The sequence below is a fragment of the Streptopelia decaocto genome, assembly GCF_964273445.1.
Source record: "Streptopelia decaocto genome assembly, chromosome: 7".
NCBI lineage: Eukaryota > Metazoa > Chordata > Aves > Columbiformes > Columbidae > Streptopelia > Streptopelia decaocto.
In genome coordinates, this window is record NC_138661.1 from 37,793,148 (window position 1) to 37,810,780 (window position 17,633).

The 17,633-nt window shown below is 35.4% G+C and overlaps 1 protein-coding gene across 10 annotated transcripts in view; it reads left to right on the plus strand.

Moving 5' to 3' along the window:
* Positions 1-17,633, plus strand: part of PCNX1 (pecanex 1) — an 89,711-nt gene that overhangs the window by 43,604 nt on the left and 28,474 nt on the right. For 8 of the 10 annotated variants that reach the window (XM_082059596.1, XM_082059595.1, XM_082059591.1 and 5 more), the window contains 11 exons: positions 1,142-1,232; positions 2,959-3,016; positions 5,220-5,437; positions 6,522-6,675; positions 7,413-7,445; positions 8,451-8,622; positions 12,098-12,208; positions 12,678-12,769; positions 13,989-14,098; positions 15,824-15,929; positions 17,413-17,505. In XM_082059596.1, coding sequence (XP_081915722.1) covers positions 1,142-1,232; positions 2,959-3,016; positions 5,220-5,437; positions 6,522-6,675; positions 7,413-7,445; positions 8,451-8,622; positions 12,098-12,208; positions 12,678-12,769; positions 13,989-14,098; positions 15,824-15,929; positions 17,413-17,505 — 1,238 coding nt within the window. The remainder of the gene's footprint in view (positions 1-1,141; positions 1,233-2,958; positions 3,017-5,219; positions 5,438-6,521; positions 6,676-7,412; positions 7,446-8,450; positions 8,623-12,097; positions 12,209-12,677; positions 12,770-13,988; positions 14,099-15,823; positions 15,930-17,412; positions 17,506-17,633) is intronic. The other 2 variants (XM_082059594.1, XM_082059597.1) reach the window with 2 other exon arrangements.

Sequence of the window (17,633 nt, forward strand, 5' to 3'; positions counted from 1 at the left end):
ACTGCTTGTTATCCTGTATCAACAAGAGAGGAAAGAACTGCAAGACATGGAGCTGAGAGGCATGTACAGTTTTTGCTTCAAGTGCTCCAAAATGGGACTTTTTTTTTTTTTTTGTTCTGTATAAGCAGATCTTAAAATATTGCATGCTTTGCATCATGGCTTAAGAAGGGTTTTGAGCTAGGAGAGATGGAGAATTTGGCAGAACATTTCATCTGAGATCACAATTTTAAAATCAGCTTCCTGCATTCAGAGGTGAAATGTATGGAACCTGACCTTCAGGGGAAATTGCAGTGCTTATCTCTGATCAGACTATTGTGGGAGAAGGGCATTGTAAAAACATCATATTCTGAGTAAGGTAACTTATCATTTCAGTTATAATCTCTGGCTACTTTTTTGTTGATTATATACTTAGGAATAGCTTGATATTGTTCATTCAAATGTTTTTAATAACAACTTCAGGAAATGATGGTTAATGGAGTTCCAGTAACTTCAAAGGGTTTGTCTGAGAAGTTAGTTTGCAGTCTTCTGTTCTTACACTGTTTGCTTCTGGCTTGTAGAATAAATATCTGCCTGCCATTCCTTTTTTAGTTTTTCTAAAGGTATAACTTATGAAGCATTTCAGGTCACTTCTTTCACTCTTTGTGTCTTTTAAAGTAGGCATGTGCTTCTCAAAGGAATTATAATCTGGACACTTGAGGAATCTCTGCCACAGCTAAATGTCATAGTTCTCAAATGCTGATAGTGAATTATTTACTTATTGTTCTAATGGGGGGGGCGGGCAGGGAAGAACTGAAGGGGCTGGTCATTGCAAGTTGTCAGCCTGGTTATTCTCTGGGAGGGTGGAGAAAGGCTTACATTGTGCTTCTGTTGTATTAATGATTACATCTTGTAAATATAAACTCTTAATTTAGTATTGCAGCTTACTGTATATATGTCATGTGAAATGGTATGAAAGAGGACTGAGTAGCTAATGTCTCGTCTGCACTAGTGACACAACGTGTAATCACATTTTATATTCTGATACTGATGTAAATTTAAATGTCTTAAGTTGTTCTCAGTAGTAAGTTAATATATAGAAACTAGTAACAGTGGGATGAAACATTATGAAATTTTGACCTACTTTTGACCTTTTCTTTAATAGGTAAGTTCAGTTCTACGCTCTACGAGACAGGGGGCTGCGACATGTCACTTGTGAACTTTGAACCAGCTGCAAGAAGAGCATCCAACATCTGGTGTGTGTGAAGGCCAGTCAAGAGTGATGATTCTTGTCTTACTGCAACAAAATATTTTATTTTAATTTTAAAGGGTTATTTAGTATAGACTACAAAAAATAGATATATTATCCATATACTTTTATTTTTGAAATCTTAAGTGATTTTTTTTTTTAACTAGGAGATAACACTAACTGCATAAATAATCTTATCCACTTAAATGAATATCAGAAAATGAAGACTACCATTAGCTTAAGCAATAAATGTCCAAACTGAGAACTTGACAAATGCATTTTTGATTAGTTATAGAAAGTCCTTCTTAAAGGACTTAACCCAGGTTTTGGGAAAGCAGGTGGCTGTTGACCATAATGGCTGTTAACTTATTTACAAATGAACTTCCAATTGTGAAGCAAATGTAAACTGATAAATTTGTTCTCAAGTTCATAGATGGCATGAAATGATACATGGAAGTGTTAACATGCCTGAGGTTAAAATTTGACTTACAGTTGAAATAGCCAGCTACATACTGGAAAGTTCATCTGCTGTTGGAAAGCTGCCTTTTCTTTCTCTGAAGGGACAGGAAGCAGAAGAAAGAAAATCCAAAACATCCTGCGTCCCTTCCCTCCCCCATCCACTTGACTATATAGAACTGCTCTGAAGCTATTGCGTCATGCTGAATGCTACAAATTCCCACCATGTGTAGGTGGAACAGCTATTGGAGTTATGGAGTAATGAATATAAAAGCTCCCATCTTCAAATCCTTCTTGTGAAAGTGTGCAAGTGCCTATTCTAGAGTTGAACTTTGACAAAGTTCTGTATTCCTTGCACAAAGCTGCCAATGCTGCCTCTGCTGCTTGCATGTTCCAGATGCAATGGCTTTGCTGATGGCTGCTGTTTTGACCTTATTTGTGCTAATGGAAGGACTGAACTGCCCACATCCAAATAATCAGATCTCAGCTTTAGAGAATACTTGAGTTTCAGCGAAGTAAAACCGATAACAAAGAATGTTTTTATCTTAAGGCAAGGAACTGAAGGAAAGTTGCATAAATTTGATACAAGTCTTACTGCCATGTGATTTACATGGGAAACAAACATCCAAAAGCTATCCAAAATTGGGGGAAAAAAGCAATGGTTGGATATGGACTCTCATACAGTAAGAGACATTTTTCCTCATCTCTAATGAATGGAAATTGCAAAGTAATTTTGCTCTTCTTACCAGAGGTTTAAGTTTATTTAAAGTTAAAATTTTCAAAAGCAATTTAAGATTAAGTAATTCAGTATACTCATTATGTATGTAGTATTCTTGGCATTTTTGGGACCTTGGCCAAAACGATACAGAATTAACAAACTCAGTATGTGAACACATAGTGGACTCTGGTCTCCCTTAGAGATGTGATGCATGTTTACACAACAGTAGCTAACAGATTATAAAACATCTTTGTTTTTTCAAGTGGAATAATTATTATAATGATAATCCTTGTTAGACAATTTAGGGACTAGGTGTTGAGAAAATTATGTCAAGGGCATGGGTCAAGTGTCTCCTGATCTAATATACTACAGAATTTACCACAATACACAAAGTGAATGCTTGTATTTAAAATATGTAATTGAAGGAGAAACTTAAAGGAATATTTTTCAGCTAAAATCTGCAAAGACTCAAAATCAATTTGGAACACTGTAAAATTAGAGTGGCCTGTTGAAATAAAATATAGTTTTATAATCTGAAGTCTTTCCCCTGTTCTTATAGTGACACGGACTCTCACGTATCGAGTTCTACCTCAGTTCGCTTTTATCCACATGATCTAGTAAGTTTTTCTTATTTGTTTTTCAAGCATGCAAAAACTGAGAAGACTTTCCAATTTTAGAGCACTGGTTAATAATCCTATATCATAGTTTTTTGTTCTTAAGAAGGATTTTTGCCTGCAGTTATATGAAAATAAAGCGTTTATTTAGTGTTGTAGTGTTTTCATATATACATAAAAATTCAAATTTTTGCATAGCACTTTAGAGTTTAAATATAGATGGTTTCCGCTGATGTAAAGCATAGTGATTTTCGAAATTGTGTGGAAAATGGTTGTTCTGAGAATACCTCATACAGGTTTCCAGAGATGGCTGGACAACTTGGACAGGGTTTTCTTTCTGTGCATTACTAAGATTAGCAGGCAGCAAAAAGAATAAATTTCATGTTCTTACCAAGTAAAACTTAATTAATTTCCCTGAAAGGAATTTAAAAATGTCATTGGAATCTGCTGTACAAAATTGTCGTTCTTATGCAAGGGAGTGACTGGGGAAAAAAGGCAGAGGCTTATGCTGTTTCATAGTGCAAATAGCTTCAGAATGCCTTAGTTTTTTGATCTCTAAATCTTTTATATTGTTTTCAAGTCCAGATATATCTGTATTCCTAATTCTAACATCTGATATTGCTGTGTCATGCAAACAGTGCAAATGGTTGTGATTCTTAAGGTCATGATTCTTAAGCTAGGGAACCAAACTAAAGTATATTCAAGTACCTAATGACCTGATCAAGAGGGAAAATGAAATATGGATTCAGCATTTGGCAGAGGAGCAAGAGATCTCCATTTGCCTGGCCATGCTTTTCACCAAGAATGTGCTCTTCAAACCTGGTGTCTGCTTGAGGAACTTTCTTTGCTTTCCACCAGCCCTCTTGAAAATGTAGCCTTCCAAAAAGAGGTTGCATTGCTTGTTACTTGCTTTTGGTTTGTCAGTGTGGTCCTATTGAAGGGAAGATTCTGTTTTAAGACAAATTCATATTTGTAGAAGCTTAGCCCATGTGTCTAAATTGACATTTCTACTGAAATGTATTATTAATGCGACAAATGTTATGTTATGGTGATTCTACCTTTTAAGAAACCAAATTTTTAAAAAGCTGTCAAGAAGTGCCTGTTTTCTGACACAGTTAATCTTGGATTGTATGTTTTGTGGTTTTGAAATTCCTTTAGAAAGGGAGGGTTCCTACTTGATGTTTTTGTTAGTATTTTTTCTGGGAAGGAAAAGCTGGCTGAGCATAGTTACAGAACACTGCTTTAAGAAGTTATGAAAAAATTTTTCAAACAAATGTTTAAGACTGGGTTTTTTGGTGTGGGTTTTTTTTTTTTGGTTTTAAACAACTAAAACACAACACCAAACTATAATTTTTACACTTAAAGGTGATGATGGAGTATTTAGATTTTTTCCTCTTTTCTTAAAATATTATGAAGATTTTTCATTAATTGACATTTTAATGATGATATAGAATAAAGGGCAGTGTGTTAAGATGTTTCCTGGCATGTTAATGAAATTTATGAAGTGGGTTAGATGACATATACATACTGTAGTGACTTTTTAACCTTCTGAGCACTCTTCTTAAATGTCCTTTATGGTTGTTAGCATGACTGTGATTTCAAGAGAACTCTGGAGTGACAAATTACTAAATAAGTGGGAAGTATAGTCAGTCAGAAGTAGTACTTGAGGAGTTAAGCCAGAGCTTTCTTTTATTTGTCTGAGTATATTCGGAATGTAGTGAGTGTGAATTTGACCACTGATGCATGCATATGTTGCTTTGTCATGCAAAACCAAATATTTGGCATGGATGTGCATGCAGATTAGCTGACTATAAAAATGTGTTGTAATTATTTAAATTCAGAATTGGAATATTCTTGTAGTATTTGTTACTCCTGATCATATATCAGTTTACTTGTCTTCAAATTTGAAGTTTTCAGAGTAAATGGCATAAGTGCTTGGATGACATGTTCATACTACTTTTTAAATAAGGCATATGCTAAAATGCCAAACAGTTGTGTTATGCAAACTGTTACTAGTGCTGGTGCTGTTCATTTGCTGTGATAAGGTCAGGAAAAGTAAAGTAGAAGCATGAGAACTTAGCGTGTTTAACATAGAGCTTCTCAAAAATGAAACTAAATAATTTTAGCAAGCTTTTTCAAAGCAGTTTTCAGTAGAACACAGTGCTATAATAAAAATGAGCTTCTGTTAATACTGACTTTCTTTTAGCTTTCTCTTCCTCAGATCAGGTTGAACAGGCTGCTGACCATGGATACAGATCTGCTGGAGCAGCAAGATATTGACCTGAGCCCTGACCTTCAGGACCACATGCAAACTCAAGAGGAAGCAGCTCAGAAAATCAAGCAGTACTATCGCTTTTGGATCCTGCCTAAGCTTTGGATTAGCATCAATTTTGATAGATTAACTCTTCTGGCTTTATTTGATAGGTGAGATTTTTGTATGTTACTAGACTCAAAGTAACAATTGAAAAATGGTAACTTGACTGCAAGTAATACAGACAAAGCTATCTTTAGAGAATTGTACTTAATTACTATACTTAAAGATTAAAGAATAATACAAAACACAGTTTTATGGAAATAATGAAGGCTATTCTCCCTTTTCCTCTGGCGATGCTGAAAATATGAAGAAAAAAAACCAACCCTCACTTTTTGCAGGAGTGGGATGATAGAGTATTTGATCAAAAAGAGTGATTTGTTGCTAGTCTTTAAAGCTAGAAAATAACCTTTTAAAAAAAAACTTACTGAAAGTGCATGCCAGGTTCTAGGCCCTTACATTATTTCAGCAAGCAGGGAGAATTTACCAGCTATTTCAAAGCCTTTTTCGAAAGGGTCATCTAATAGTGTGGCCTGTTGTCCCTGCTGCATTTACCTAGTGGGATAAAATGAAGGTGACAATCTGACACCCTCAGCTTTTGGAATATATGGAATATGTAAATTTTGGTAATAAACTTCCTTGAGATAAACAGTATAGTAGTGCTTCTGTTCAGGCACAATCACTGCTAATTCTTTTCCTAAGCACTACTAATATCATATGGAATTCTCTTTATTCTACTGGCATATTTTATTCAGTAAGAGTATTTTTAGTTTCTTCATTACAAAGTCATGAATTATATACAGACAGGCTATCTTGCATATGTTTTTCACAGGCTTGTAATCATCCTGTGTGGGCCTTGAATATAGACTTATGTTACAGACCATGCTTCTGGTTGAGCATTTGAATTATTTCCTAAGTTATCTGCTGCAGTTATCTTCTGCTGTTTAAAGGTCAATTCCATAAAATACTCATTGTGTTGAGCTATCATTGCAGTGCTGGTAGCTCCTAGCTTTGCTAAAAGTCAGTGTACTAGTGTAGTCTATACAAGTTCAAATCTGTTCTTAACTACTTTGGCACCAGCAGCATAACTCTTGTTAACTTCTGACCCAAAGTGTTCCCTTCCAGCTTTTTCAAGACATAATTAGCTTTTAATTCCATCTTTTTTTTTTTTCTTTTTTCTTTTTCTCTCTGATACAGGAATCGTGAGATCCTGGAAAACGTATTAGCTGTCATCCTAGCTATTCTAGTTGCATTTCTGGGCTCTGTCCTTCTTATAGAGGGCTTTTTCAAGGATATTTGGGTCTTCCAGTTCTGCCTGGTAATAGCCAGTTGTCAATACTCACTATTGAAGGTATTTTAATCTTCACTTTCTATAAACAGCATAAGTAACTTCAGTTGGGTGTTGCAGGCTGGTTATAGCTTTAAGAAAAAAAACCTGCATGTTTATTATTTAAAAAGAAGTGACTAAGGTTCAACTTCATGGAAAGTTTGAAGACGGTCATGCAAGGTCACTTCATTAGAATGCTTTTGCGTATGTTTGTTAAACCTTTATTTGTTTTTCTCATGCACTTCTTATTTCCTCCAAGAGGAGTACATTGTTACTGGTTAAAAACAGCCTACAAACTAAACTTTATTATTGTTTTGATTTGTTTTTCTTTTTTTAGTGGAATCACCTCAATGAATTCATATTAATCAATTGTATCTAAGTATCTTTTTATCAGAATCATAGTTTTTATTAGACAATGGTTAATAGTACTTTTGTAATTTAAGAATGATTGTTTATTTCCTTATGCTTAGACTATTAGGATGAAAATTTGATTTAAATTTAAAGTGCCTAGCACATTTTGTTTTTAAAAGAGGGAAAAGTTTAAAAATGAGGGCTTTTTTTAAAACTTTGGCTACAGACATACTCTTTGAACAGATTTTTATGGTTTAATACATTGTGTTATTTAAAGGCTGTAGAGTGGTTTGACAATTGTAAAATTAACTATAGATTTTAAAAGAACTTAAATCAAGAAGTGATGGGGGGAGGAGTAAATGGACTTATCTGTAGATTGGGTAACTTTCCTCTTTCCATTTTGGTTTCAGAGTGTTCAGCCAGATTCTTCTTCCCCTCGACATGTAAGTCATGGCCATGTGCCACTGTACTGATCCTGTAGATGTAGAACTTCCACGGAGAATTGATCTTTGACATTTTTTACATACCTTCTTATAAGGCACAAGAGGCTTATTTTGTCTTAGTGTGTGAGAAGGGAACTGATACTATTTCCTGCACCCTATAAGCTTTGTTTTTAGCAAATCATGTCTTCACTGTTCTAAGCCTAGCTTTTGCTATAGAGCCATATCATGATAGAGTTTTTGATGAATATTTAGTATTCAAGCAATTAGAGTGAGAAGTATTCTTAATGTTGTTATTTGCTATGCTGATATGAACTGACACAGCGCTGGTGTTCTATTCTGGTCTTGTAGATCACTCAGTTGTCCTAGTGCGCATACAGCTGTATTTTCTCCACTCTAAGCTGAGTATGCAATGCTCTAGTGAGCCATTAACATTTGAGCATGGAAATGTTAGTGTGCTAGTGTTGCACAATATGTTTATGTTCTATTGTGCATCTGCTAGATTGCCAAGACAAGATATTTTGTCCTAAATAAGATATGAAAAACCATTATTCCTCTGCAGCAAGTCATTTATTATATATTAAGTAATAAGTTGTATGTTTTAATGAACACAAAAATACAGGGTTTTGTTTTGTTTTCCCTTAGCAGGAGCAGTATCTGCATAATAAACTTTATTTGCTTTCTCTTCAAAATTATTCATTCTTGCTTATAAAACCTAGTCCGAGCTTTTGTGGTATTTAGGATTGCAAGAAATGTACTTTAAAACTTAGCGGAGAGTAAGGGCAAATGTATCTTGGCCTAACTTAATCTAATTGTTGTGTCCTTGCTATATTGAAGCCACAAAAAAACCCATATGCTGCAAGGCAATGCATTAACAAAACTTAAGGATATGTTGAGATGACAGCACATTATTTGATGAACAATGATTGTGGTTGTGAAATTATCTGTAACAGAATATTAACTATCATTGTGCTAATAATGAAACATGTTCTTTTCTTTTTTTAACAGGGTCATAATCGTATCATAGCCTATAGTAGGCCTGTATATTTCTGTTTATGTTGTGGTCTTATTTGGCTGTTGGATTATGGCAGCAGAAACATATCTACAACAAGATTCAGGTTGTATGGAATGGCTTTCACCAACCCTTTGCTGCTGCTGTCAGCCAGGGACTTAGTTATAGGTGAGTGGCTTTTCCATGGATTTGAATTGTTTGCTTTGCCACAGTAGAATTTTTTATTCTCCACTCTGCATCTTGTTATTACACTGTTGCATTATCACCTTTTAAATGCAGTTCATTGAAGTTTCCCTTCTGAAGAGTAGTTTTCGCTTTGAAGTTTATGGGGAAATTCCCCTCTTCTATAGCTTTGCTGTAACAAACTGCAGAGGTGTTGCTCAGTAGGTAAAGAAACATTTTGATTTGGACTCATTCATATTCTCTAGAGGGGCTTGTGGCAAATGAGTAGGTTTTCTCTTAAATCAGATTGTGTTTAGCAATCATGTAGAACAGTAGGGATACAATTTTAGAAAACATTATAGACAGATTTAATCTTATTTAAGCTGTCTCTTCTCAGAGCAGGCCTGTCAGCAATACCAAAAATATAATTTTGGGATGTACAAGGTACTTTCCTTGTATTCTGAGCAGCATAGTGCATTTACAGTACTACTGGCATTAAATACCTCATCCCCTCCCCGCCCCCGCCAAGGAAAAAAAAAAAAAAACAACCAAAAAACCCCAAAAAACAACAACAAACCCTTCCCCTATTTACTCAGAAAATTATTGAAGATAGTTGCAGCTACTTAATCTCAGGCAGAGCCCATAGAAAGGAGAGAAAGAATGTGACCATTTGAAGACCATCTTATGTTAACTTCATGCATGTCCTTTAATGGAGCAGAACTTCTTGGTGATCCTCTTTGGATTACTTCTTTGGAGGAGAAAGAAAATCTCTTAAGAATTAATCTAAATTGAACACCCTTGCTCTTCAGCTGTGACAAAATAGCTGTGCATGAAAAACTGCAGCAGTTAAAAATGTTTTGACTGTATGCCTTCAGTTCTTGGGCAGTCTTCTGTCCAAGAAAAATTAAAACTTGGTATCGATTTTGATTCTTCATATGTATTTTTAAAAATTCACTTATTAATTAATAAAAATTACTGACTGGCATTCTGGGAATTAATTTTTGTTACTTGATTTTAGGAACATCTTGAATTTCATACCTCATACTGTTTCTCCCTTTGACTTTGTGCTAGTAAATCTGCATTTAAACATCCAGAGATAAATGGTCAAAGCTTCTTATTTATGAAAAGAGTATTGTCTAGGCTTTTCCAAAGGTGCTTTTCTACAGATTCTATGGATCTACTAATGCACTGGCATACTTCATTCTGTATCTGTGATGGAAAAATAAGTTAATTCAGGAGATACTTTTGACTCATTCAATATATAAGACTAGCCTAATTTCCCTTGTTTATGCTCTGTCAATGTCAGAAGTCTTTTCTTCCCTTTCCTGTCACCTTGAGTCATTTTGCCATAATGTATACCCGTATCCCCATAAGGTAATACAGACGTGTATGTGTAGGTGTTGTGTTGTATTGTAGAAGTGACCTACTTTTAAAAGTACTTAAGAGTCTTTTTCAGTTTTAAAAAGATGTGCTGGCATCTTTACTAGGCCATGTCCATTTTGGGATTAGCTTTTAAAACTACTTAGTTCAAGAGTTTTGAATGTTTTTTGATCCTTATGTTTTACTGTTCTTCTTAGGTATCTTGCACCAGCTTATGTGGTTACGATTTCTTAGCAGTTCTACCAGTAAAAATCAGATTGTTAGAACAGCTCTCTCATTTCTTAAAAACAAAACAAAAACCCAGACTTGCCCCTCTCCCCTGGCAACACCACCACAGTGTAACCCCCTCCCTCTCCCTCCCTCCCCCCACTTTCAGCAACTCTTAATGTTGCTGGAGCACTGTTTCAAAAAGTGTGTATGGCAAAGCAGGCTGGCTACTGGCAAACATACTTTGTTCAAACATAAAATCACAATCTCAGCTGCCTTTTTTCCCATTCCCAGGCATAACCACTAGAATACCACAGGTGCAGGGCAAGGCAAACTTTGTGCTTAGATAGCATAATTGCTGTGTCCTTGCCAACAGACAAGTGAGGACTGGCATAGATTTATTTATTTTGTGTCCCACATATTAGACTTGATCATTTGGTCTCAATCTGCTCCACATTTATAACAATTATTTTTTGTTTTCACATAGGTGGTCCCCAGTAGAGAGCAAATCTGTTATGGGCTTTAAAAGCCATTAGAAATGCTGGCTTTCTACTACTCTATAAATCATGTATTTTCAAATCTTTTCTGTAATTTTATTCGCAATGGACACAAGATAGTTCAACTTACAGGCCTTCATGAAACATCTTTTCAACCTGTCAGTGAGAGAATACTTTATCATTTGCCTCTTATGCAAGCTTCCTTGAGTGTAATGATTTGAGATAGAAGTTCTGACTTGAGAATTCTGAAAAAAAATTTTCTTCAGGTTCTGAGTATCTGGTCCTTTATCTTACATTTCCTATTTGTATCAGTAAAAGGATGCAGAACTCAGTGTTTTTTTTTCCAAGCTCCGAACATACATGATTTTAAACAACATTTAGTTATTTAACTTTACGAAGGAGTAGGAAGAAAGAAAATCAGATTGAGTACCTGTCTCTTTGTAAATATTTCTAATGTGATATCCTTTAGTATCCAGTCATTCTGTGAATATAAAGGTAGAAACAAAAATTGAGACTTGTGATTCTTTACAGGTTACCCTAAAACCTATTTCTTCAGTTTGTCACTGAAGCTAGAAATCAATAAGATTTTAGAAAATATTCCCTTAACTGCTAGATTTTTGGCTGCTAGGGTTATTTTTGTTTGGATGCTTCTGTCCCTCAAAACCTAGAACTTAGGATATGCTGCTGCTTGTGAATTATGTCTGAACTACTTAATAGTTGTGTAAAATATTATTTCCTTTCATTCCTTAAGATGGAAGGTAATTGAAATGTATAGGTTGGGACATATCATCCTCTGTATTAAAATTAAATGGCATTTGTTTATCTTTGCATTCTTAAGTTCTGTAATTTGCATAAGTTCTAATGGTTCATACAGTTATCCATTTTCCTTAAAAAAATCATTTAGGATTACAACTGTTCAGAACTGGTGTGGGAAAATGAGTAAAATTATTAATGGCAGAAAACCCAGAGGTTAAATGCTTGGCCTCTTACATCCATATGGCTGGTGTTAACTTGCTCCAGTAACTCCAGACAGACAGTTAGGCTTGGATAAGTCTAATTTACAATGACTAAGAATTTACAGGTTGTCTAATCTGTAAACTCTTGGCTGATCTTTGCTAAATAAAACTGGAAAGACGAAATTGGCTTGTGTTGGTTTCTACAGTGATTAAAATGGAAGTACAAGGAATCTTCTTACTATTGGTCTATATAACCTCTATATTTAGTCAGTTCTGAGTCACTGAAGTAGAGATTTATATAATGTATGCTTACTGTAGAAGTACTTCAGTGATGTTGAGTCAAGGGGTGCGTGTGATATCCTAGAACTGAAACTGAAGAGTACATTATCATGCTATATTTTTCATATTCACCACTTTTTCAACTATTTGTTTTCTCCGTAGTGTTTACACTATGTTTCCCTATAGTATTCTTCATTGGTCTCCTGCCTCAGGTGAATACATTTGTGATGTATCTGTGTGAACAGCTGGATATTCATGTCTTCGGTGGCAATGGTGAGTGTTGTTTTTTATGTAAGTGGCAAAAGATTACGTTAGGATTAGCCATTAGATTAGGAGCAGCCATCAGATTAGTAGGCTAGTTTAAAAATTTAGCAATTACACTATTTGTATTACTACACTCTAAACAAAGAATACTAATTGTATTTTTGAAAAGTCTAAAGGTCTTCTGATTGATTGAGAAGTAGATTTACTGTCCTAGTAAGTGTCCAAAAGTATACTTTCCTTCTCAACTGGTTTCTATTGACATTGTTAATGATTTCCATTGTATTACTGTTGAATAAATTGCTCTTTAAAAAATCATTTGTAGGGGAAAATATGAGTAGTTGCTGTCAGTGGGATTTTTTTTTTTTTTTAGTGTCAGGGTGTTGCAACTAGGGGGTTGATGTCTTTAAACAATCTGAAGTGTTTTGTATTCTAACCTAGTAACATAACACTTTTTTTCTTTCTTTTCTATGAAATTCAGCTACCACAAGCCTGCTTGCAGCACTTTACAGTTTTATCTGTAGTATTGTGGCAGTAGCATTGTTATATGGACTGTGCTATGGTGCCCTGAAGGTGAGCAAAATTTTAGACACAGCATAACATACATGTTTTGGATTATGTTTTCTGCTTCCTAGTACCTTAGATACCTAAATATGCAGAAAGTTAATTAGAAATATTAGTGTGATTTGATAGGGTTTTATACTTGCTCAGCTGTGCTGTCAATAAAGGAGATGCAATGCAGGAACAAAGCAGATTTCTTGCTTTTAAAAAGTATATGATTTGTGCCTGCACTAATGGGGTGGGTTTTTTTAGCTAAAAACATGACATTTACCTTCAGTTTCTTTCTACATTGATTCCTGAAAAAAAAAATGCCGTAAGCAGCTTGTTTCTAGCACAGTCTTCATGTATTTGTTTATTAACCTCTCAAAATGGCTCATGTGAGTATTGTCTCCAGTGTTTCAAACCAGAAGTAGTCTTTTCAGATTAATTGTTACTTGAAAAGAAACCAGGAAATAGTTTGTAGTGTCAAAGTGAAGATGTGTGCATATCTAAAATGTTCAGTTGGCTGGAAAAGGGGGAGGGGGGGGAAAAAAAAACCACAACCAAACAGCTTTTCCTTGCTTGAAATGCCATTCTGTCTCGGTTCACAATTAATTGTAGCATGTGCACCTTCCAACTCAGAATTGAGTGGCTTTTTTCCGCCTTGGTGCAGAGAGTAATAAGTTGCTAGAGGAAATACTCCCATGGTACTCTTGCCTGCAGAAGATCATGAGCTTTCTGTGAATTTGTATGTTGGTCTCATTAGCCTTTGTAAATACGTCTGTTCAAGATAAACGGGCTTTAGCAAAGAATCACTGTCTCATCTTTGCAGGCCCAGTACAGATCATGAAAACAAAGAAAACCACTTGATTAATCTGAATTCAGCACATTAGAAAAGATAAATCTGAGTAAAAACATACATAACTTTGAAAATCAATAACTGACTAAATTAAACTCTGAAGAACCTGTGGTCTCAAGGAATGCAGGAAATTCTTCATAAGGTTATAAAAACTGACTGTTTAATGATTAAGATAGTGTAGGCTTAAGGGATGTACCCTATATTAGAATATCTGATCTGTAGTTAGGCAGAGGTAAATATTGAATAATATTTTTTGTGCTAAAAGTCCTCTTTCATTTTTGTGGAATTGTAGTTAACTTTTCCTTTCTATTACTACAGTATACTTAATTCTTGTGTGTCAGATAAGTGTTATAGACTGTCTCTTTTTTATTAACATTTCTTTTCTGTCTCCAGGATTCTTGGGATGGGCAGCATATTCCAGTTCTCTTCTCCATATTTTGTGGTTTGTTAGTGGCAATATCGTATCATCTCAGCAGACAAAGCAGTGACCCTTCTGTACTTTTGTAAGTAACTCAGTTTCCAAAGGAAGAAGCAAGTTGCAAGGGAATGTTATTTATAATGGTAGATATTAGTACTGTTTGAACTGGTAGTCACCAGCATTATCCAAAATAGTATGATATTGGCTCAGTAATTGGAGAGAATCTCAAGGTTTGCAACTAGTTTCTCCACTAATAACTTTTCTTTGTGACTTCCGGCAAATCACTTGCATTCCAAAATCTAACTGCCTGCTGATATTCTCTAAATTGCCAGTCAGGTGCCGTCTTTCTGCTAGCACATTTGTGCTGAACAACCTGTGCCCTATTCTGTATTTAAAGTGGTACTCAGAGCACTTGCTTAAGCTGAAGCCCACATGAGGATTTTTTGAACTGTTTCTCTCACTTTGTTACTGTGTTCTCATCTTGCAAGCATACTCAAAACAGTTGTTCACGTAACTTCTTCTCAGATGCAAAATAAGGTTCTGTTTTGATGATGAGCATTCCTATCTAGCGTGGGGAAACATGTATTCAAGTTGCTACTCTGAGTTGGAGTATTGATCTGATTATGAGAGTATTTCTGATTTGGTTAATAATTATATGTGTAAAACAGAATAGTTCCAGTAGGAGGAACACCTCCCACACAATAGCCAATAGATGCTCAGTTGCACACCTGGGTTAGGCAGAGCTTGAACTTGGACTTAAAGTTAGCCATAATGTTGGGTGAATTTGATAAGCAGTAGTCAGGAGTAGATAGTGAGTGGCCTCTTCTGTGAACAGGGAGATTAATGATTTGTGAGTATTCACACAGAAGGAAAATTCTTATATTTGGGCTGGCAACTAAACCTTGTCCAGTTACTTAGTTCAGGTGACTTTACTCCATTGGTATGACGTCCTTGTCCCTAAATACCTGGTATTTTGTTCTTTCCAAGTACCAAAGCCTGAATGCTAATGTTTGACCTGTAAGTGTATCTATTTAGCCAGATCTGGCACAGTTAAGCATTGCAATCTGTAGTTAGCTTTGAAGATCTAGGCCGCATTCTGTAGTGATCTTCCTGTCCGTAAGATGAAATTAGACATTTCTGTACCACACAGGATATCATAAGAAACATCATGTTGAGGGGTTGCAAGACACTTAGATATGGCTAGCAGTGCCGCATATGGTCTTCTCAAAGCTTAGGTTATAAGTGTGGTGGTTTCTTTTTTGTTGTTGTTTTTTTTTGTTTTTTTTAGGGCTTTAGTACCAGCAAGGTCTGTGAAGAATGTAGTAGTCTGATCGGCACAGCTAGTTATTTAGTCAGGATACTTTTTTGGGAGGGGGTTACAGTTGAAGTTTGAATTAAAACAAGGAATTATTGGTTTTCTACTTGGTGTTGACAAATAGACCGCTTGTGAACTTTGCTCTGAGTTACATTTCTGTTCAGTTATTTATGAACTAAAGTTTTGTTTCATGAGTGCTAAGAATACCACTTAAAATTCAGTATTTGTTCAGTTACCTGTATTGGTATTGGAGAAACTGCTGTTTGAACAACATCTGGCTACTTATCTTTAATGGTGATCATTATGTACAACCAGAGTACTAATTCTTTTGTCATGTTGAGATCTCATCTGTGTAAATTTGCTCAGCCATGTGAAAGCACTACATATACCAGGATTATTTTTTTCTTGTAATAGAACTTTTGACTTTGTTATTCTTCTAAAACCACATAGAACAATACATGCTTTTCAACAGCTTCTATTTTCTCTGTCTTAAAGCTCTTTAGTGCAATCAAAATTTTTTCCTAATTCTGAAGACAAAAACCCTGAGGATCCTCTGTCTGAAGTAAAAGATCCTTTACCTGAAAAGCTTAGAAATTCTGTGGTAAGTAGGATTTTAAATTATTCTTTTAATTCAGTCTAAGCATTTACTATGTTTGTATGGCATCAGTCTGGATCTTGGCTCTCAACACTTGTTAAATACCATGGTGTTAATTAGAATAGATATCAGTGTTTTCTTTAAATCTCCAGATGAACCAATGTACTACACTAAGAGTATAACGCCTATATTGCATTTTAAGTTATTTAAAAGGAGGCATGTGGGAATTGGAGTTTCCTAGTGTGAATTCAGTGAAGTATCATTGAGGATTTTCTTCTAGGTCATATTGATAGTAATAAATGGTACTTGCTTTTGTACAGAAGTTAGTGGGGAAGAGTTATTGGTGGCAAAACTCAGGCAAATATTGGTGGCAAATATAACTTAGGATTTGTAGTAATTGTGAGGAAGAGCTTTGTGTTCACTGTTCCAGAAGCAGAAAATAAAAATGGTGGAAACCGTTGTGGGTTTTTTGTGATTTTACTTTTTAAGAGCAGACGTAACCTGTTCTGTTTACATTGGCACATACTCTGAATTTTTAGTACAAATTCACTCTAAGTATTTATGGAAGTAGTAATATTTAAACCTTGTTCTTTTTCACACAGTGGAGCAGTGAGTAAAAAGACTTACAGAGATTTTTATGTTTAACATGTACAAATGAAGTTTGAATATTCATTTAACCTTGCGTATGTCTCAACTGTAGGGCAATAATCCTGTAGGAAAGTTGTATCCCAAGAAGTTAAGGCCTTGCACCGATAACTGCTCTGTGTAATTACTTGGCCGATTTGGGGTAGTTATTCCTTCTAATGATTTTTCTGGACTGGAAATATTAGTACTGTATTTAGAGCTGGGAACCGGTCTAAACCTGGAGACTCGAGTTGTAGTGGCTCTAAGCTCGTATTGCCCCCTTGTGACTGAGTCTGGCATGACTCATTTTGTTAGTTTTTTTTCTCTGTAATCAACAGCTTATGTTCAGTTTTTAGGGGTAACAGGAAATTCAGACTCATTCCTCAGGGTTATTCCAAAGCTGTCCTTCACCTTCCTGCAGAGGAGGGGGTAAAAGGATTAAAGAGCCTAGATATTCCAACTAGTTGTTGGCTCTGTCTAGGCAGCTGTTTTCAAGAGCTCTTAATTGACCCACAGTCTAAGCAAGTTCTTAGATCACAAATGGGAAACTGGGTCACACTTCCAGCTCTTCCATCAGTGCTGCAGAGGGTTTTTGTACCCCATCACAGTCCAGAATGAAAGAATATATTTGGTATATTAATTTCTTATGCTTGACTTTGGCTATGTGTCTTTCCACTTAACTCATTTGAAATAATGGTCCTCACTGCAATATTTATGTTGTGAAATTTCTGATCTTTTCACTGGAAGTAATTAACACTGGCATAATTTGAAAATCTTTAATCAGTTATTGCTGATGGGTATGAAGAGTCTGAAGAGGACAACCAAAGCTGGTATTTTCTAAAATTGTTCTGTTTTGACTCCCCAGAGTGAACGACTGCAGTCTGACCTGATTGTGTGTATAGTCATTGGTGTACTCTATTTTGCAATTCACGTCAGTACGGTATTTACAGTTTTACAGGTAAGCTGTTCTATAATGTCTGCCATTTGTCTTCTGTATTCAAACATTCTAATGTGATATCAGGCTTATCCCAGTGTGGTGCATTGTGTCTTCTGACTAGACTTAGATGGTCTTTAAATATATAGCGT